General features: G+C 39.4%; 1 protein-coding gene across 3 annotated transcripts in view; it reads left to right on the top strand.

Annotated features, from left to right (window-relative positions):
- The window catches only part of LOC140495708 (fibronectin type-III domain-containing protein 3A-like), a 145,963-nt gene that overhangs the window by 101,929 nt on the left and 21,488 nt on the right, over positions 1-22,546 (top strand). For all 3 annotated transcript variants that reach the window (XM_072594714.1, XM_072594712.1, XM_072594713.1), the window contains 10 exons: positions 2,341-2,498; positions 3,981-4,040; positions 4,159-4,297; positions 6,111-6,164; positions 6,476-6,597; positions 8,435-8,609; positions 9,867-9,953; positions 11,515-11,653; positions 15,698-15,766; positions 22,109-22,227. In XM_072594714.1, coding sequence (XP_072450815.1) covers positions 2,341-2,498; positions 3,981-4,040; positions 4,159-4,297; positions 6,111-6,164; positions 6,476-6,597; positions 8,435-8,609; positions 9,867-9,953; positions 11,515-11,653; positions 15,698-15,766; positions 22,109-22,227 — 1,122 coding nt within the window. The remainder of the gene's footprint in view (positions 1-2,340; positions 2,499-3,980; positions 4,041-4,158; positions 4,298-6,110; positions 6,165-6,475; positions 6,598-8,434; positions 8,610-9,866; positions 9,954-11,514; positions 11,654-15,697; positions 15,767-22,108; positions 22,228-22,546) is intronic.

The following is a 22,546-nucleotide window of genomic DNA, read 5'->3' as shown; positions in this document are numbered from 1 at the left end:
GCTGTTTGTTAATGATTTGTACTTGCCAGCAGGGGGAATGATTGAGAGATTCAGGAATGACATGAAAGTTAGTAGTGTGGTAAATAGGAAAGAGAATAAACTATAAACCACAGGAGGATATGGAAGAACTTGTTAGCTGAACAGGAGAAAGTGAGGACTGATGAAGGGCTTATGCCCAAAACATCAATTCTCCTGCTCCTCCGATACTGCTTGACCTGCTGTGCTTTTCCAGCATCACACTCTCAATTCTTGTTAGCTGAATTGAGCAGTGGCAAATGGAATTCAACCCAGAAAAATTTGGGAGGGCTAACAAGGCCACCTACATAATGAATGGTAGGACCCTGGAAAGCATGGAAGTTCAGAGGGACCTTGAGGTACATATCCACAGATCTGTGAAGATAGCAGGACAAGTAGATAAGGTGTTTAAGAAGCTGTATAATATACTTAGCTTTAATAGCTGAGGCATAGAACAGAAGAGCAAGGAGTTATGCTGGAATTGTATAGAGCACTGGTGTGGCCACAAATGGTATACTGATTCTGGTCAGTACATAATAGACTGGATGTGATTATATTGGAGAGGGTACAAAAGAGATTTGCCAGGATGCTCTCTGGGTTGGAGGATCTGAAATAGGAGGAAAGACTAGATAGGCTGAGGTTGTTTTGCTTGGAGCAATGAAGGTCGAGAGTGGATCTAATAGATGTATAAGCTTTATCAAGGGCATGGGTAGGGTGGATAGGAAGACACTTTTTATAGTAGTAGTGGGGTCAATACCATGGGACGTAAATTTTTGGTCAGGGTTCGAAGGCTACAAGAAGAATCTTTTTCACTGAGTGGTGGGAGTCTGGAGTCTGGAACTCGCTGCCTGAAAGGGTGGCTGCATCAGCAAAACTTGTAACATTTAAACAATCTTTAGATATTCACTTGTGATGCCTCAAGACTCAGCACCAGAAGGTGGAAAATGAGATTAGTGTAATCAGATCTTTATTGACTGGTATTAACGTGGCAGTCTGGAAGGTTTCTTGTGCTGGAACTGTCTGTGACTATGATCCACCATGATCTTGACAGAGCAGGCTGTGATTCCTGTTCCTATTTCTTATGTTCTTGCTGCGGTCCAGGCTGGCTGACTGAAATGGAACTGTTTTTCTGCCCAAGAAGGCGAGAAATATTGGCCATCTTACTCATTTTATGGTAGTTAGTTAAACACCATAATTGAAGGAGACCTGAAATCAAGTAACCTGCCTCATCTCATGGAATAACCTTTAATCTCTCACTTTCTTCTAATATTATGCTCTTTTCCTTTAAAAAGAAATCTGCTATGGATTCTTCAATCCTGGTAAACAACTATCCCCTCTTCAGTCTTATCACCAAACTCTTTGAAGGTGTTATCTTCTGTGCCCATCTTTTTGCAAAACAAAAGTACTTAAATACTGAAATCAGATTTTTGTTCTTAGCACAGCACTGAAGTAACCTTGATCAAAGTCATGATCGATCATTTTAATGTTATGGTGCCTTATCCTTCCTCAACCTATCTGCAGCCATTAATACTGTCAAAAAAAACCCCATCTTCTGCTGTCACCTCTTCTCTATCGTTCCACTCAGTGGAACTATCTTGATTTATTTCACTCTGACCTATCCAGTCGTGGCAGAAAATCACTTAACAATAGCTTCTCATCCCACCCTTACAAAATTAAATATATATTCCTTCTAAAATCTGTCTGTGATCCCCATTCTGCTCATTATACTCAGCTGAATCGTGGCTTTTTGCGACTCAATGGTCCTGAGACATCTACTTTGTATTTAGGCTGCTTGTCTGCTTTTCCTCTATATACAGCTGGAACACCATCTAATTAAATATCAGTAAGGCTGAAGCTGTAGTTTTCCTCCCTAAGGTTGAGTGAAACCATTTTTAAACAGGGATTCCTTCCTTTCCTCAGCGCATCTGCTACTAGAGTTATCTTCCATCATCTTATTTCCATTTCACGTTTGTGTGTTTAATTCCTTGTGGCCTTTCCAGTGCCTGTTTCCGTTTCTTCCACCCTCCAATTCCTCAAAACTTTACACTTTTATGTCCTGTTTTCACCCCATCATTAGTGGCCATGCACTTTTATATCCTCCCTAAAGATCCAATCTAATTTTCTTTCAGCTTTGATGCAACTAAGTGTGTCCTCCTTTTGATTTTGTAACTGTCTGCTTGATTTACCCCAGTGAAGTGACACACGAACATTTTTCTCCATCCTCCACAGCATGATGCAGGTTGTAACTGATAGAAACTTAACAGGATAGTAGATTTGACCCAAGTGACTATGCTCTGCATCAACCATACTTTTTTTTTATTTCAGGTATCTGAAATTAGAGAAAAGTCTATTGTTTTATCCTGGAATCCTCCCTCTATCTCAGTGGAAGGGGAAAGTAATACTGATCAGTTGCCAGCAAGCTGCACTTATGAAGTTACATTATCTAATAGTGGAAAAAGTGGAAAGTTCAAAGTGGTTTATTTGTAAGTGTGCTAGTATGATTCTCCTCCAGTTTTCAATATATACTGATCAAGATATTGTTTTGGAGTTCTGTGTTGGCATCGGGCACACCTAAGCTGTAAAAGACTATTAGTCACAAATTAAAACTCTCCACTCCGGTTTTTACCGCTTAAGAGTGAGACAGTTAACCACAGGTTGGTCACTCATGTTGAGCAGATATTGACTGGGAACAGGGTTAAGAATTCCTTAACCCAATAAGTTTGACTCAGAAGATCTCATTATCATGAGCTAAATTTGAATCCGCGTGTTAATTTAGTTATGGTCCCTTTTTTGGTTCTTAATTTTTAAACAGTTTTAGAGCTTATTCAAAAAAGCAGACAGTTTTGTTCATCAACAAATTAAGTGGTATTTATAATTTTTAAAGAAAATCTATACAAATGGTCATTTATTGATAGTATTGCATTGTAATAGATCCTAATTTCACCTTGAAACCACACACACCCGTTAGTTATGTAAAATCCCTTGACAACTGAAAACCTTGTTCCTGGGGCTAAGTGTAAGGCAGTAACTGGTGGGGGGGAAACTATTGTGCAGTGTAAAATTCTCTATGCTGCATCCATAACAGTAAATAGACTACTTGATCTCTGAGATTGAATGCTTCCATGTCTGTATGCCAGCAATAGAAGGATTTCTCTTTGAGTAAAGTATTTCCCTTTCTGCAAAAGCCAGCAACTGCTTTCGAATGATCAATTCATAAGGCTTCAGTGTTGATTCACTTCATATATGTGATGATCGTAGCATTAAAATTCCCACTGTGGTGTCTGTAACATCACCTGACTGAGTGTCAACGAGATGAAGAGTAATCAATTGTGTCAGGAATTTTTTATATTAGAGTTGATATTCAAGTACGTACTAAAATCAGGAAGGTGCTTGAATTTGGAATCTGGGATACTTGGATAATATGGAATTTGGTCTCATGGGATGAAGAGAAAGGTACTAAGAATAGAGAGGATTTAGCAGATTTGCAGCTCAAATGGTTGAGGGTTTCCTTGAGGTGAGAACAGAGAACTACGCGTACCAATAACACAGAGAGCATAAGAAATATAGTATATTGAATAGTCCACTGAACCTACTTCACATTCATTCCCTGAGAGAACAAAAATCTGTCTATCCCAGCTGCGTGTGAGCAATGTTCACACTAATTTTGAAGGGGCTGTGTAAGACAATAGGGAGGTTGCATAGAGCAAACAGAAATTAGCAGGAACATGAGCCCTAAGCTTTGGGGCTTCTTCACTTGTATAAACCATCACCTCTAGACTTCTCTTTCCTCCTTTCTCCTTCAAGATATCTCTTAAGACCTCAATCTTTAATATTATATATTTTACAGTATAATGTTGCCGTGTACTTCCTAAAAAGCTTTATTTCGTTATGAGTACTATGTTGTTGTTTACAGCAATGTAGTGAGAACAGGGAAGTTCAACTTACAATCTGTTTCTTAATTACAGAGGAGAAGAAACAACGGTTACGATATCCGAACTTCGACCAGCCACAGATTACCACGTTAGGTACATCTTCATACTTGATATCGTTTGAAGATATCAATGATGAGTTTTCTGTTAGATATTTGCAAGAGAAGGGGAGTTTCTACTTTGTATATGTAGCAACTGTGTTTTTCTCTGATAGAGTTGCAGCGATTTGTAATTCTGTGAAAGGATCCATATCAGAAGTGGCAAGCTTTACCACAGAAATCAGTAAACCTGATGCGCCAGCTCCACCAAAACTAATCAGTAGGACCAAAAACAGTCTGAGTTTGCAGTGGAAGGTATGTGCTGTTTGATCCATCAGCAAATTACTCTGATATTCTAAAAGTTCTTGAAGATTTGTAGCTCAGGTTGTGGTTGAGGTTGTTGACTTGCTTGCTGAGCTGGTAAGTTTGTTTGCAGACATTTCATCACCATATTGGGTCACATCATTAGTGCGCCTCCAGCGAAGCATTGGTATTTGTGTGTACCAGTTTGCTGAGGTGGGTAGTATCATTTTCAGTTTTGTTTCTTAGTGGTTGGTATATGGGATCTAACCCTACATGGTTGTTAATGAAGTTCCAGGTTGAGTGCCAGGCCTCCTGGAATTCCCATGTATGTCTTTGTTTGCTTCTTGTGGGATGGATATGTTGTCCCAGTTGAATTGGTGTCTTTCTTAGTCTGTGTATATGGACACAAATGATAGTTGATCATGTCTCTTGGTGGCTAGTTGGTGTTTGTGTATTCTGATGGCTAGTGTGCGTCTAGTTTGCCCTAAGTAATGTTTGTGGTGGTCTTTAAGTGGTATTTTGTATGTGAAGTTGGTACTGTTAGTTGTGGTATGGGATCCTTTATACTCATCGGTACCTGTCATAGTGTAGTTGTTGGTACATCCGGGGGGAAAGTCGGTTGTTCTCTTCCCTTCCTGGATGTAATGGTTGAATGCAAGGCCAATGGTGAGCTCCAGAACAGCATATACAGAAAGGCTACCATTACAGATAAAGTGCACAACTCTAATAGCTAGCATTCCAACACCCATAAACGAAGCTGCATCAGAACATTGCTCAAGCGAGCCGTAACACACTGCAGAACCCCGGAGCTGCACAAAGCCGAAGAAGAACACCTATGTAGCATCTTCAAAAACAATGGTTACCCAAAAAGCGTAGTCTGCCGGTGCCTATACAACAGGAAGACAACTCATCCAGATACACCAGTCACCTTGTCATACATCAAAGGCATATCAGAAATGACCACCAGACTACTCTAACCCCTAGTATCATGGTAGCCCACAAAGCAACAACTACACTACGACAAGTATTGGCAAGTATAAAGGATCCCATACTCTAAACTAACAGAACCAACTTCATGTACAAATGCAAAGTTTAAAAACTGCCACAAACATTACATAGGGCAAATCGGAAGCAAACTAGCCATCAGAGTACACTAGTACTAATTCGCCACTAACAGACACGATCAAGTGTCACTTGTGTCCATGTACACTGACAAAGGACACCAATTCGATACGGGCAACATATTCATCCCAGGACCAGCCAAACAAAGACATGCACAGGATTTCCTGGAGCCCTGGCACTCAACCCAGAACTCCATTAATAAACATGTAGCGTTAGACTCTATATACCAACCACTGAGAAACAAAACCAGAAATGATACCACCTACCTCAGCAAACCGGGGCATACAGATAGCAAGCGGGACAGAATACTAATGCTTCACTGGAGGCGCACTGATAATGTAACCTAGTATGGTGATGAAATGTCTACAAACAAACTTAACAGCTCAGTGAGCAAATCGACAGCCACATTTTCTGATATTTTAAATTCTGGAGGAATGAAGGGTAGGGCCTGGTTTTCTACATTTTAAATAAGATGGAGATGAACGAAGGGGAGCTTTCTTCCAATATTAACTCATGGAGTTTCTATGCAAACATTCCCAAAACCCCAAGTCTAACTTTTGATGCATGGAAGTTGCACTGTATAAGGAAACTCCATTGTCCTGCAGCAAGTGTTTCTGTTTGTGTAAGGCTATAGAAATTGCATGCTTTTAAGCCCAGTGAAATACAGAAAAGTAGTAACACCTTTAATCTTTAATTACTGCAGGCACCAAATGACGGTGGTTCTAAGATCTCCAGTTACCTTTTAGAGTGGGATGAGGTGAGTTTTTTCTCTTGCTTTTAGATTTCTCCTTCTAAGAGAGTCACCATTTCATGGTGAAGATAAGGCTGTGGTTATAAACTGTCAGTATGAAAACGTAAAGTTGTCATTAGTCGTAACAGATCATAGGGTTGCTTTTTCATAAGAAAGAGGTGACTGGTGGTGGTTTAACCTGAGAGTCACCATACCTCAGGCAAGGGGTGAGTTTGAGAAGGAGACACATTTGGGTAACCTCTCAGCTTGTTTGGGAATTGTCAGTAGCTGGGTATTAAGCAGCGAAATAATTAACTACACAAACTTTCTTCATGTAGGGAAAGCAAAGCCCTTTCAAGGAATGTTACTTTGGACATCAGAAGCAGTACAAGCTGACTAAATTGTCCCCATCCATAGGATACACTTTCAGGCTAGCAGCTAAAAATGATATTGGACTGAGGTAAGTAACTTTATTTTGGAATATTTGAATGGCTTCACTTCACTGGAACAGAAAAATCTATTGTGTGTAATGGAGAATATTTTCCAGTGAGCTGCTGATTGAAAGCCAGGTACTCGAAAGAAAAAGCTGATGGTATGTGATACCGCATGTTGCCGTAAAACAATATCTCTATTCCCTTTTTCTATGGCACCTGGTCATTGCCAACAATTGCTGAGTATAGATATAGAAGTACAGGAATATCTAAAATAATTTAAAAATCAAAAGAACTGCGGAAGCTGGAAATCAAACAAAAATAGAAATTGCTGAGTGACCCTTCCTCAGAATGTGTTCTGAGGAAGGGTCAGTGGACTCAACATTAACTAAAATAACGCAGAAAAGAGGTAGGTAGATTTTTTAAAAACTGAAGAGAAAAGGGATGAGATGGAGTAAAGGAAATAAATTGTATTAACACTACGGAAGAGAGGATTCATTTAAGCAATGGACTAACACAATTGTCCTTTTCATTTTTGGGGCAGAGTGTCAAATTGAATCCAGACAGATTGATTTGTAGCAACCTTTTTTTCTGATTAAGTTTCTGGTATGCCATCCCTCAGCTCTTCCTGTCTCCTGTTTGAACTTGATTTTACAAACTCATGCTATTGACGTAGAATTCATTTACCATTCCAACCTTCTCTCTTGTGGCTTAGTATCTACCTCATTTATCAATCTCTAGAGGACTTTGGGGAATTTAATATCATGACAGTACAGTGCAAATACATGCAGTTTTGTGGCCATATTGCTTTCTTGTGGATTTATGAGAATTGCTTAAAATTTAACTGTCTGATCAGCAGACAAATGATCTTGGAAATCTGGCTTGATAGAGTTACTACTGCTTACAGAACTATCTTGAATGAATATTATAAGCTTCCAGTCTTTCATTAGTTCACCTAAATCAATTGACTAAGCTAACAGTTGAAGTGAAAATATATTGAGTACAGTATGAACTCCATTCTGGTGAAAGTGAGGACTGCAGATGCTGGAGTTAAGAGTCGAGACTGTGATGCTGGAAAAGCACAGCAGGTCAGCCAGCATCCAAGGAGCAGGAGAGTTGACATTTCGGGCAAAAGCTCTCCTTTTGCCCGAAACGTCGACTCTCCTTCTTGGATGCTGGCTGACCTGCTGTGCTTTTCCAGCACCACCTTCTCGACTCTTAACTCCATACAGACTGAGACCCAATCCATGTAAAATTACAAAGCAATCTCGAATCCGTATTTTGTTTCAAAAACTGTTTTAAAATATAATTTAGAATGAAATGTATTCTTTTCTATCTGCTATAACAACTTAGAGCAAGCAAAGTAGGAAATAAGAGGCAGTACAGCCCCTAAGATCTGTGTGCCCATTCGGTTAGATTCATTGCTAATCTGCATCTTGTCTGACCGATTTATACCCAAGACCTTTGATTGCCTTGATGTTTATAAGTTCAGCTGGTTGCTGTAGCCTCCACTGCAATGTCTGACATCTTGTTTTTTTCCACCCATCAGAGCAAACAAGTGTATGGTGGCCTTTATAGATTGTTACAGTGTCAATCAACAGTAAAGGGCAAGCTGGGCATCTTGAAGCACATTGGCCCAAATTGAGCTTTAGTGGCTATAAATAATCTCTCCATGTGGAAGCAGACTTTGACACTATGCAGCCTGCAATGGTATTGCAAAAAATACTCAAAATCGATATCTGGTGTTTCTAGTGCTGCTTCCTACAGGGCAAACCTTTGCTACATGCTCAGCAGGTATGTGCAATGATGAATTGTGAGTTGCTTGCACTTTGTTTTAACTCTGTATGTTTTTGTTTTTTCCCATAGTGATTTTGGTGAAACAGTACAGTATTACACAGCAGGCAGTGTTCCATCTGCCCCAGATCCTCCTCGGCTAATTCGTGCTGGTGTCACGTGGATGTCGTTGGAGTGGAGTAGACCCAGTGGCGTTTCATGTGATGAATCCATTACATATATTCTGGAAATGGAAGATGAGAGTTCGGTAAGATAGAATCTGGGAAACTATATTTTATGAAGTAATTTGAATCTATTGAGAAGGTGAGATATGAAACCTTTACTATTATTTAACCAGGATCCATTGCATTGCCAATCGTCCTTATGTGTTGATTGGCAGATCTTCTCCTAAAATAGCCAGATAATGTGAAATGTAGCATTGTAGCACATTTATTGTAACTAATCCAAACAAAAGTATTCAGTGATTGAACTGGCTCCCTACCAGCAACTGTTCTCTCAAACGTCAGAGAGAGACATGTGACAACTAAACCAGGTTGTTAGAATCCAGCTTTAAGGAAATAGCTAAAATAATCAAACAATCTGCATTGGAAAATGATCTGATTCTCTCTTCTGCCCATTCCCAAAAGGAAAATAGGTAAACACGAGCTACAATGGTATCCACAAACTGCCCACAACGATGCACAAAATACAAAACCCCATTCCACATGTACTTAACCCTATAAATACCTAAATTGAAGCTAAGACTCATGGTAGCATTTGAACACATGATAAAAAATGAATATGGTAAGAGTGCAGCATGCTGAAGATGCTGATCTTTTGGTACAGTATTAAACAGAAGTCCATCTACCTATTACACATTTTAAAACTGGCTAGGGGATTCTCTCAAGTTATTGACAACATCCATTTGATGCATTGTGGCACCATTGTGTGAGGTTCCTTTATATAAATGGAAGTTTGCTCTGCATCTGCCTGTGTTAAACAAGCAAGATGTGCAGTTGCCATATACTAAAATAATTAAATCAATATTGCAAAAGTACTTTACATTATGTTTCATATCTTGCTCATTGCCTTAAACTGCAGGAACAAGAGTCACCATTCAACACCTCGGGTCTGTTCTGTCTTCAATATGTCAGGGCTGACTTATAATTGAGTAGTTTTTCCTTTATTAAATAAGTTATAATTTTCCTTGTGCAAAGGATATGAGTAGAGATTTGGCATGCGGAAATTGCTAACCTCTGACCAATTCTCTACAACGCATTCTCAAAAGGCAAACTGTCCTAATAGAAATGTACATCACAGTGGAGGAAATGTGATCATTTTTGGTTTTTTGGTCACTGTTATTTTTGGCTCGTTATCTTAAGTAGCTATTGTAAGTCCTATGAGTAGAAAAGAAAGGAATTGTAATAATTGTGTCAAAACGTTTTTTGGCGCAGTACCATTGAGATGTCCAAATTATGAGTTAACTTGTAAAATTATTTGTAACACGTTTTAAAATTTTTAATAGGGCTATGGTTTCAAGGCAAAATACAATGGTGATGAGCTCGCTTGCACTTTAAAAAATCTCAGACGGAGTACCTCCTTCAATTGCAGAGTAAGTGTTACTTGCTTGTTCCCAAGCTTTGTTTTCTTTCTCTCTTTGAATGAAGTTGTCAAATTCAGATTATGAAATTAGGAGCGAAAGTAATTCAGGGAAAATAATCAGGGTGTCCACTTTCTCTATCCACTAGTCTTTTTCTGAATGTGTATGAATGTTGCATCAGTCATCCTTCACATCTTGCTGTGATGCTTAGTGTAGTTAAATAGTCTGAGACTTGCTGAAGTAACACGTATGGCCACTTTAGTGAAACATAAGAGTGCTTGCTTATATCACATTTCAGTTATAAAACAGGTGAGAATGGTGGGGAGAATCATAGAATCCCTCCAGTGTGGAAGCAGGCCATTCGGCCCATTGAGTCTACACCAACTCTCTGAAGAGCATTCCACTCACCTTTCCTATCCCTGAAACCCTGTGTTTCCCATGGCTAATCCACCCAGCCTGCATAGCTCTGGACACTATGGGCCATTTAGCGTGGCCAATCCACACAACCTGCATGTCTTTGGACTGCAGGAGGAAACCCATGGAGACACTGGGAGAATATGCAAATCCCACCCAGACAGTTACCCAATGGGGGAATCGCATTCAGGCCACTGGCACTGTGAGGCAGCAGTGCTAACCACTGGGCAACCCTAATTGTTAAAGAATTACTGGAGGTAACATTTTATCACAATTAAATAATGATTTTGACATTTCCATGGTAAGAACTTCTTCCCTATGCCCTGGTATTGGGACTGAGTGTACCATTTTTTACTGATATTCCCAGATCGAGTTGTCTTATCTCAAGCAGTCAATCCCATTAAAGGAATTTCATAGACATATCACGAATTATATATGGGGTGAAGGTAGAAACTTAAATTGTCTCAATCTTTTCGCTGTTTGCAAATGCAGTAAAGTAATTAATCAAATGGAAACACGTAAGAACACGCTTTGAAAATGTGTATGTAAATGTGCAACTGTGTGTGTGTATATATTATCCAATTTTTGTTTGGCACGATTTAAACCCAGCTGCAGGTCATTCTGCTATAAGACGTGTTTCATTAATGTGAATTTGCTATAAGGGAATTGATGAATTGGGGACACCGTTTCTAAAGCGTGAATTTTTAAAGCACATATCGGTTATAATGCAATTCTGGCCCCATTAGTCTAAATTGTGCTGCTATTGTGCAATTTTCTTATAACACAGGATTGCATGAGAACAGAACTACCACGTTATGTCAGAGCTTACTGTATAGTTGTGTGAAAACAGAAATCGGAAAGTTATCATGGATTCCCATGGGGTGGGAGTCACAGTACACCTTGCAGTGCGTTGTTGAGTGACAGACCACAGTTTAGGATTTCTACAATATTCTGCCCATGTACTACATCCTGAAGTGGTTAGTTTGAGGGTGACTGAGAGCAAATACTGACAGTTCACCTGAACCATATCCTGCTCCATTGAAAAATTTGGGCCAATGTTTGATCTGTTGCTATGGGGATAAATTAACAACTTTTTTTGCATTCTCTTGCTTGCATTTCCTGTTTAATGTTAACTTGAGTTTCTTTTCTTTCCCCGCAGGTCTTTGCCTGTAATAGTGAAGGCAAAAGTAATCCTAGTGAAGTTGTGAAATATTGCACATGTCCTGATAAACCTGGACCACCAAGTAAACCAAGTATAAAGGGAAAAGTTCATGCAAATAGCTTGAAGATTTTGTGGGGTAAGCTGCATCTGATCAAAAGTATTTATGAAATCCAATACAATGATTTCCAATAATTGTTTGATGAGGTGTGTATCAAATATTCAACTGTCAAATGTATAAATCCTTTCAGAAGTAAACTCTGTTTACCTGAATGAGCGAATGGGAAAGCTATCAATGAAGAACCAATAGATAATGCTAACCAGAATGCATAAAATAAATGTTCTAAAAATTATGGCCCTGTGTTGCTTTTTTTCCCAGTTATTAGAGGTTGCGATGAAAACTTGTACACAAATATACATTTTTGGTCAAACCAGAACAGTACTACTATATTTATACACAGCATTTCCTTTTTTCATGGAACTGACACATTTTTTTTCCTCAAACTCATTTTGCTCCGTTGGACTCTTCTGATATTTCTTTTGGTCATCATGCATGTGCAAAGAATTAAATATTAAATTTTTAAAGTTTCATCATTCTTTAATGTTTAGATATTTTGTAACATATGGTTGAAGCAGCTGCATCTCTTGTATAAATAATTCACTTGTGGAATGTAGTTCACTAAAACTTACTGTATTCCAGCTTTATGGTTAGTTGCATTTTTTCTAACTTTTCTCACTGCCAAAAATCATTGCAGCTGTGGCGGTTTTTTACTGTGTATAGAAAACTTGAAAGAAGCACTGGATGTTTTGAATAAGACGACAAATAAATATTAATCTTTTTTTTCTTGCTCAGGTATATTATTTCACTGCTTTGTCGACTTTTCATAATTTGTTTATAGAACTGAAAAATACATTAAATAAATGGTCTGCATTGAGGGCTTTTGCCCGAAATGTCAATTTTCCTGCTTCTCGGATGCTGTCTGACCTGCTGTGCTTTTCCAGCACCACTGATCTTGACTTAGAAATATCACTGCTCACTGTTAATTTTGATAATTAGTACTTTCCTATTTCAGTTTTCTCTCAGGTGAGTAGTTGATTTTTTAACCCTTTGAATAGTATCTAAATCTTTGTAGCACAATTCCTGTGATTATGCCACACCCTTTACATCAACATTTCATTACAATATCTGTCCAATGTCTGGCTTTACAGTTGGAGACAGAAGGTGATGGTTGAGGGTTATTTTTTGAACTGGAGCCCTGTGGCCTGCGATCAGTCCTGGGTCACTCTTATTTATCATTTTTATATAAATGTTTTGGATGAGAATAAAGGAGACATTGTTGTAAGTTTGCAGATGAAACCAAAACTGTTGGTATAGTGGATAGCAAAGAAGGTTAGCTAAGACTGTAAACCGATCTTGATTAGTTGGGCCAATGGGCTGAGGAGTGGCAGATGAAGTTTAATTTGCATAAATAACAAGGTACTGTGTTTTGGTAAAACAAAGAAAGGCAGGACTTTAATTGTAGGGCCCTGGGTATGGTTAGAGAAGAGTCTAGAGGTTCGGGTATATAATTCTTTGAAATTTGTGTTGCAGGTAGGGCGCTTAAGAAAGCGGTTTAGCACGCTTGCTTTCATTGTTCAGACTTTTGAGGACAGGAGTTGGGTCGTCATGTCAAAATTGTACAAGATGTTGATGAGGCCTACCCTGGAGTACTGTGTCCAGTTCTGATCTCTTTGATATAAGAAGGATATTATTAAATTGGAGCGGATTCAGAAAAGTTTGACCTGGATATTGCCAGGAATGGAGGGTTTGAGTTCTAAAGAATAGGATGGATAGGCTGGGACTTTTCTTCACTGGAGTGCATGAGGTTGAGGGGTAGCCTTTGCAGCAGCATGGTGGCTCAGTGGTTAGCACTGCTGCTTCACAGCACCATGATCCCAGGTTCAAATCCAGCCTTGGGTGACTGTCTGTGTGGAATTTGCATGTTCTCCCTGTGTCTGTTTGGATTTCCTCTGGGTGCTCTGGTTTCCTCCCACAGTCCAAAGATGTACAGGCCAGGTGAATTGGCCATGCTAAATTGCCCATAGTATTAGGTGCTTTAGTCAGAGGGAAATGGGTCTGGATGGGGTTACTCTTCGGAGGGTCGGTGTGGACTTGGTTGCCCGGAGGGCCTGTTTCCACACTGTAGGGAATCTAATCTGTGGGGAATCTAATCTAATCTTATAAAGTCATGAGGCGTATAGATAAAGTGAATAGCAAAGGCCTTTTCACTAAAGTGGAGTGTTCAAAACTAGGAAGCATTTTTAAGGAGAGAGGAGAAAGATTCAAAAAGACATGAGAAACAACGTTTTTACACAGTAGTTGGTGTGTGGAATGAACTGCCAGAGGAAGTGGTAGATGCCGGTACAGTTACAATATTTGAATAGATGTATGAATAAGAAAGGTGTAGAAGGATATGGACCAAACGCAGGCAAGTGTGATTAGTTTGGAAACACAGTATGCGTGGACTAGTTGGATTGAGGGTTTATTTCCATGCTGTATGAATGTGACTCTATCTGCTCATTCAAAATAGTGATTTTTTTGTACAGTTCCTCAACTATATGAAAGCAGTTATAGAGTCAAAGGATTAAATTAATAGCAAAATAGCAGACATTTAAAAGCTACACTAACAGCAGCAGAGCTCAGTGTTGCAGAGATAGTAAGATGTAAAATTGGAAGCTGGCAGCTTTTTGTGGGGTGTTCATGGAGGGGAGGAGAAGGAGCAAGTATGTGGAGTGGGGTGTAGTGTTTTTGTAATTTTGAAATAGCTGGAATAGGAACATATGGATATATGCAGGCAGAAGGAGCATATTCTAATTATGTTCCAGACATGTAACATTGTTATCAAATTCCATCAGTAAGATGTGTCCATATTGAGGCAGCTGGAGGTGCTAGAAACTAATGATGCAGAGCACTGCCTACTGTTTGATAACTTGCTATAACAGCTATAAACAACAGGCAAATATTCATGCAGTCATTTCCCATGATTAAATATTTGATGTTGGGTTTACTTATTATAAATGTTAACAGAGAAACCATAACTCAAAAAGAATGTGACTCAACAAAGTAAAGTATGCAAAGTGGGTGTCATATTGAGACAGTCTTAACTATATCATCTTGGAGATGTGAAATCTATGTACCTGAAATAAACAGGAAAAACAGTTAGCAAGTGGTGCAGAAAGAGACTCTCATTCTGAAAGGACCTCATTATTATTGATATTATTAATAGTGACTAATAAATTCCATGAAATTAAATCTGGTTATTTTAGCTCAATTGGTAAATTGCACTTTGTGTTATTGCAGAGCTGCTGCTAAACAGATTACTGCAAATTCATCATATGATTTCTGGTTTAATACCATTTCTAAGTAAATGATTACATCTATACATTGGATATTCTAGTTAAGGTGCAATCTTGGGAAAGTTTTAAAAGGAAATGTAATTTGTATTTTTCTTGCTCAAAATATGTTCACTATATAATCATGAAAGAAACATAGCAGAAACTGTAAAGCAATATCATTTTGATAAAAGTTGCCATAGACCTACTAGACCATAGGATTATGTTCTCATTGGAGAGAGAGACAATTGGTGGTGGTTTAAATTGAGGGTCACCACACCTCAGGCAAGGGGAGAGGTTGAGAAGGAAAGCTTTTCCTGGTAACCTAAGCTGGTTGTGAACTGAACCTATTCCATTGGATTCACTCAAGATCACAAACCAGCTGTCCAACCAACATAGGTAACCGACCTCCAGAATATTTTGATTCACCGTGAATATGATTGAGATAAATAATCTTTGTTAACACAATCTAGAATTGGTCTGTGTTTTTGCAGTATGCATCAGAATTGTAAATATTTGTGATATGTATGACTTGAAAGAAGCAAATATATACTTTGTCAATATTATGTTGACTTTGATGGAGCTGAGTACATTACATTAAGTTAGACCTATTCATGTCCCATGCCCCTCGAAGATGTGCTTACATGCTTAAAAAGAAAACTCTATTAAATGTTGCTATTATAACTAATGCACTTGAGTAGCACTGCAGTAGAATAATGGTTACAGTGAAATCTTACATATCTTTTTGATTCGGTAGAAGATATGCATCAGTCTTCTGATGTATTGAGCATATTTAAATATTTTTTTGCAGATCCACCGAAAGATAATGGAGGGTCAGAGATTACCAAGTACGTACTGGAACTATCAGAGGGTTTGAATGGTAAGTGTGCTTCTTTGACTTTCACTCTGGCTCTTCTCAAATATTTGTGCAAAACATTCCTATTCTGTGGATTGTGGAGTGGTGAAATATATAATTGTGGCACTTCAAAAGTTTTATGTGACTTGCTAAACTTGTGATTGATGCTATTCGTTATATCAATTGTTTTGTCTGTCAATTTGATATCACAGCTCTAGTTTGTTTGTTGAACTAAGAAAGCAAAAACAAAAGTTTTGATTTCAAGGTGGCTATAAACAGTTTTAATAACAAATTTGCATGTGTACCTTCTAGATCCTGGGGCAGAAATGTATTAGTTGTAAAGGTTGTAGTTTTGAATTCACCTTAATTTTTGTATGTGGACTAAAGTGGGAAAAGGGCTGTGTAAAGACCAAAGACTCAGGAAGGTTTTGCTACACTTCTGCAAACAACTTACTGGAACTCATTGAGTTGCTATAGAGTTACTTCGCAAGCGGTGGGGGAGGGGAGGTAAGGTAGCATGGTACCAGAGATGTGTATGTAGAGAGAGATTTGGCCAGCAATGAATGGATTGCTAATTGGTTTAAGCAATTGTGACTAGTTGCGGATGCCAAGTTAGCAACTTGACAGCAAGTTCCTGGTGTGGAGCTGAACTGGTGTGTGAAAATGATGTGGAAGATCTTCATACAGTGTCGATCTCAGTGCAGTAGAAGTAACAGAAACCTGAAATAATCGATATTTTCTCACACTGATGTAAGCTGTTGCCTTTAACCGATAACTCAATGGGTCTAATTAATGTAACAATCGATGGGCGCTTCTGCAATGAAATGAAAGAATCTGGAGAAGAGAATCAAAGAACTGAAAGTCTTGGGAATGAAAAGGAATATCTCATTAATCTACTGGATTGATGGTGTTTTGAACTGTTTCCCAAAGGAATGTCGTTTGCCCTTTGTCAGCTCAGCCATGATTCACACCCAGGTCTTGCTGCATATGAACTGTTTCACTATCTATGGTTTTGCAAATGGCGCTGAACCGTGCGCTGTCATAAGCAAGCATCCCCACGTTTCCTCTTACGATAGAGGGACGGTGATTTGATTTATTGTCAGTTATACTGAAGTACAGTGAAAAGCTTTGTTTGCGAGCAGTATAAGTAGATCATAGTAAGCAGGGACTAACGGATCATAGAGTTGTTGTGGTTCTGTTCGCCGAGCTGGGAATTTGTGTTGCAAACGTTTCGTCCCCTGTCTAGGTGCTTGTCCTAGTCGAATTCATGTTGCTTGTCATCTGTATGTGTGATGACGCTACTATTATAGGGCAAGCCAAACAGAACAGCCAGGGAATTCCTAGAGGCATAGCACTCATCCACAGACTCTATCAACAAACACATCGACCTGGACCCAATGTACCGGCCACTGCAGCGGACAGCTGGAACTGACAACCGGAAGCGGCAGAGACAAGCCACTATAAATGCCGGAGGAAACATCACAGAAGCGCTTCACAGGAGGCTCCCAAGCACTGAGGATGTCACCTAGACAGGGGACGGAATGTTTGCAAGACAAATTCCCAGTTCAGCGAACAGAACCACAACAACGAGTACGCGAGCTACAAATCTCCCAAACTTAGATCATAGAGTGCTTAGACAGAGTGAGGTATACAGGTTACAATTCATAGGAGGTGTGCAAAGCCAGATCAACAGTATTTGAAGTTAGTGTTCATTCATCAGTCTAATAACAGCAGGGAAAAGCTGTTCTTGAACCTATTGTGTGTGTTCAAGCTTCTGTATCTTCTACTTGATGAATGTTGCATTAATGGGGTGAGAGGGGTATTTGATGACAGCCTTTCTGTGGTAATAAGAAATTTAAATGGAGATCCATGGTTTGAAGTTTAGCTTCAGTGATGGTCTGGGCTGTCCATACAACTTTCTGTAATTTTTTACAGTCCTGTGCAGAGCAGTTGCTGGTCATTATGCACCCAGATAGTTTGCTTTCTATGGTGCATCTGTAAAAGTTGGTGAGGGTCCTTAGGGACATGCCAAATTTCCTAAGCCGTCTGAAGCAGAAGGGGTGTTATTATGCTGCCTTGACCATAGCATCTATGTGGGAAGTCCAGGGCAGGTTGTCAGTTATCCTCCCTCCGAGCAACTTGACACACTCAACCCTCTCAACTTCTGCTCAATTGTAGTAGATGGAAGCATGTTCTCTTCCTTCCTTTTCTGAAGTCAACTGTTTTGCTGACATTGAGAGAGAAGTTATCATTGCACCATGACAACAAGTGCTCTATCTCCTTTCTGTATACTGACTCATTGTTGTTTGATATCTGACATGGTGGTGTTGTCAGCAAACTTGTAAATGGTATTCGTTCAGAATTTGGGTGCACAGGGAGTACAGTAGGGGGCTGAGAACGCATCCGTAGGGGGCTCCAGTGTTGAGGGTTATCATGGAGTAGGTGCAGTTGTCTATCTTCACTGATTGCAGTCTGTGGGTCAGGAAGCTGAGGATCCAGTTTCAGTAGGTGGAGCCAAGACCTTGTTGGTCTTAGAGTTTTGAGATCAGTCCGGAGGGGATAATGGTGTTGAAGGTGGAACTGTGGTCTGACGTAGGTGTCCTTGTCCTGATGTTCCAGGGATGAGTGCAGGGATAGGGTAATGGTGTCTGCTGTGGACCTGTTACATTTGGTTTTGATGAAGCAGCTGAAGATGCTTGGGCCTAGGATACACTCCTGAGGAACTGGAATATTATGTCCATGCTTGAACCCAGGCTATAGTGAGGTCTGGAGCTGAGTAACTCTTGTGGAACCCAAACCAGGGAGCAGGAGTAAGTCATTTAGAAAATTGAGAAAAAAAAACAAATGAACGGCGGATTCTGGAAACAGAAACAAAAGCAGGAATCGCTGGAAAAGCTCAACAGCATCTGTGGAGACTAAGCAAAGTTAATCTTTTGATTCCGGTGACCCTTTTTCACAACTGATGTAGTTAGGAAAAAGTTGGCATTTATGCAGGGTGAAGATGGAGCCCAAAGCGAGAGAAAAACAGTTGGACAGACAAAGGAGTGGGTAAAGGTTTGCCTTAAATAAACAGCTGCTAATGGGGACTGTTAGTAGTTAATAATGGGGTTGCAGCAGTGCATTTAATGATGAGGCCTGGTGTGTGAGGTGGGGATAAGGATTGGGAGAAGGTGCTCAAGATGGCAGTTTTCCTTCCTTAAAGATAGCTGGTTGGCTTTTGTGACTATCTGAAATGGTTCCATCTTCATAATTTGACTTTTACTTCCAGACTTTATTGACTTCACATTCTACCACCTGTCATGGTGAGATTCCAAACTGAATCTTTAGAACCTGAATCTCTGGGTTCCCATGACACAGCCACAATGCTATCTCCTCCCCAACTTAAACTAAATATAATTGACTCCCAGTGCTGTCAAGTAAATTGGAAGCTTACAGTTTCTGATATTGGCAGGTGATGGATGTTTGAATATAGAGTTGTCTACTGAAATGAAATTTTTAAGATTATTTCTTGGATTTTACCATCCAGCCAACAGTGGGATTAGTTCTGCACTTTTAGATGTGTTAGCTATGTTACTGCTGACTCTGCTGTCCAATTTACCACACCTATGCTGGCGCAAGTTTTATTTGCAGCATCGTACTAATGGGAAAAGCACTGTAACTTTCCCTTCACTGTTACAAGCTTTGTCCACCACTATGAGAGGTCTCCTGGCAACTAGCCCTGAGTGATGTTTGGTAGTGACTATTCTCAGACTGGAATGCAGCGGGTGTCCGAGGTTACAGGCTTTCATTGTGAATGACAGCAGCAAATACTCTGTGACCAGCTGTCCCCTGATGGAGGCCCCTGGCAGGGTATCTGCACACTCGAGGAAACATTTTCTCTTGGGGGGGGTTGTGTGTGTGTGTCTATCTTGATTTATTCAGCTTTAAACCAAAACATCAGTGAAATTATTGCTGCCAATTTCATACAAATTCCATTGGCTACAATAATTTAAATTGCACAAACAAAGTAGAGACAATGTATACTAGTTATGAGCAAGAGTGGGCCAGATTTTTATTTGAGCCAAATCAATGGGATCGGATAAGCAAGATGAATAGAGGAGTTTTTATAGTGTTTACAATGGTGACATTCATTTGTTTTTTTGGTTTAATGGTATGGGAGACGCTGGAGCTCCTCTCTCTATATTTAAAAATTGGTTGCCCACAAGTGAGTTGAAGTCAGTTGGTGATGATGATTCACTGTGTAGTTCATTATCAGTAGTGCATTCAATTGGTACACAACTAGAGCCAGGGGTGCACCCTGAGCATCTTGCCTGAGGTTGGGGGGGAAAAAAAAACATGTGTAGGAGTTAGCTTCTGGGTCCTACTTTGTCTGCTTAGCAATTAATTAGCTGTTATGCTTCTACTCCTTGAGTGTGGTATTAAATCTTTCCTCATAACACGACACATTTAGTCCCATTACCTTTTGGGATATGAGGTTTGAAGTTTGCAGAGCTGGAGTATACTGGGACCATGGAAATGGAAATAGTATGATGTGCAGTTCTGGGATCCACTATATAGGAGGGATGTGATAGCAAAGAGAGGGTGCAAAGGATAGTCACCAGGATGTTACCTGAGCAGAGATTGGGTAGACTGGGGTTTTCCTTAGAGCAGAGGAGACTGAGAGGTGTCATGATTTGAGATGTAGACAATTATGACAGATATAGCATAGATGGGAAGGTATTTTTCCCCTTGGTGGAGGGGTCAGTAACCACGGACACAGGTTGACATTTAGCAGGAAGTTTGAAAGGGATGAGACTGAAAAGATCTTTCCTCCAGAGAGTGGTGGGAATCTGGAGCCTTGATGCCTATAAGGGTAGTAGAGGCAGAAACCTTTGTTTAAAAATGTAGGTGTGCCCTTACAGTGGCAAGACATAAAAGTCTATGGGCCAAGTGACAGAATTCGAGGTTAGAATAGTTGGGTGGTTGTTTTTGGCCAGTGCAGACGCAGTGGGCATGAGGGCCTTCTCTGTGGTGTAGATCTATGATTCTAAAGTGTTTTCTTTTTAACTTTCTCATGTAGCAACAAGGCTTTTCTGTTTGTTTGTATCTTTGTTCATGTGTTTAGAGGTTTTAAAAATCTGGCTTAGGGTTTCAAATAGTAGTTATCTTTGATTCATGGTTTTGCCTGTGATTAGTATTTATTTGTTTGTAATAAATACTAGTTCAAGTCCAGGAACCTGGTTTGTGTTTTCTGTTAATTTGTGTTCATCAGACAAATAAAAGGTGGACTTTGAATGCTTTGATTGAATTACTAAACTTGGTGACAATCCTGAGAGTAGTGAGGCTCAAGAATCAGTTTACTTTCCCAAGTAAAAGGGTACAAATGTATTGCAGTGAAAAATATCAACAAATAGAATGCATTCTGCTTGATAATAGTTCTGGCAGATTTGCACAGAAGACTGACCAGCTTTGATCTATCCAAGTTAGTTAATTTTTGGAGTTAGACGTAAATTTATTTTTGTTTTGAAAATAGTTTTATGCAGTTATAAATATTATGTATCATTTCTTTGTATCATAAATGCAATTCCCCCTGGGCAGTTTTGCTTTTTTGAAATGTATTGTGTATTCAAAAGTTTCAAGTATGTACATCTTTTAGGTCTTGGACCATTCATTTGGAGAAATAGGACATATATTTATGTGTCGCCTCATGCATCCTCAAGATTTCAAGTTATCAACAATACATTTTTTATCTACATTTGATATAAGAGGTCCCACAGAACAGTCATAAGACAAGTAACCAGTTAATATTTGTGATATTGTTCATCTAAGAATAGGAATTGGCTAGAACAATGGAAAAACTCCTCTTGGAAAAGTCCAGAATCATGAAAACTTGCAGCACAGAGACAGAATGGTGCATTATCCCTGGCCAAGAGTGAACTATTTGACCTAATCCTACATCCAACTCTTGGTCCATAGCCATGGGGGTTATGGCACTTTAAGTACGTATCTGACAGGTTTTCTGTCTCTATCACTCCTTAAGGCAGGTACTTGCCCTCACCAATGTCTGGGGGCCTGTTAACATCCTGAGGAAGCAAGTGTTCTCCTAGCATGGCAAAAGTCAGAGAGGCTAAGCTGTTTTGATGTGCACATGTGTGTTTTGAGTATAATTGGTTCTGCTGCTGTACCTTGCTGCTGCTGCTGTCAGACAAGTGGTGCACATGGCTTTGTAACTTCTTGCAGAATTCACTCTAGCATGAAGAGAAATCTTGGCTAAAGTGATGTAGCAAATCATTTGGCAGTTATGGTTAATTTGACATCTTGTAAAAGATCTGGCCTAGTTTAAAAATCAGTCATTTGAACAACATAATATTAATTTGTGTTTTTCAGAGAATAACTGGGACATGGTGTATAATGGACCTGTCCGAGAGCATGTCTGTGATCATCTAAAACCTGGGACATGGTATAGACTGAGGGTTTACTGCATTAGTAATGGAGGTCAAAGTCAGGTAAGAAATTATTTAGCTGACTATTTTCTTAAATCATTTTGCTGAATCTTTGAACTCATTAAGGCCAGACATTTTATTTTCTGTTCCCAGTTTATGCATATTAATTACATTAAGATCTATAGAGGTAATGTTGCTTGAGGAAGCAATTCAACTTCCATTAATGTTGTTTAACATCACCTCTGAAGAAGACTGCCTGTTGGCTTCCCCATTCAGGTACTTATCCCACATAGTTCAGTAAAATGGAAAACATGTCGTATGCTCTTTGAATAAATAGATCAGTCACCAAATCTCATAACTTATATAGACTTTAGGGTGTCTT

This window comes from Chiloscyllium punctatum, chromosome 25, assembly GCF_047496795.1.
Source record: "Chiloscyllium punctatum isolate Juve2018m chromosome 25, sChiPun1.3, whole genome shotgun sequence".
In the NCBI taxonomy this organism is placed as follows: domain Eukaryota; kingdom Metazoa; phylum Chordata; class Chondrichthyes; order Orectolobiformes; family Hemiscylliidae; genus Chiloscyllium; species Chiloscyllium punctatum.
Note: the sequence above shows the minus strand (reverse complement) of the source record. Positions and strands in the feature narration are given on the sequence as shown.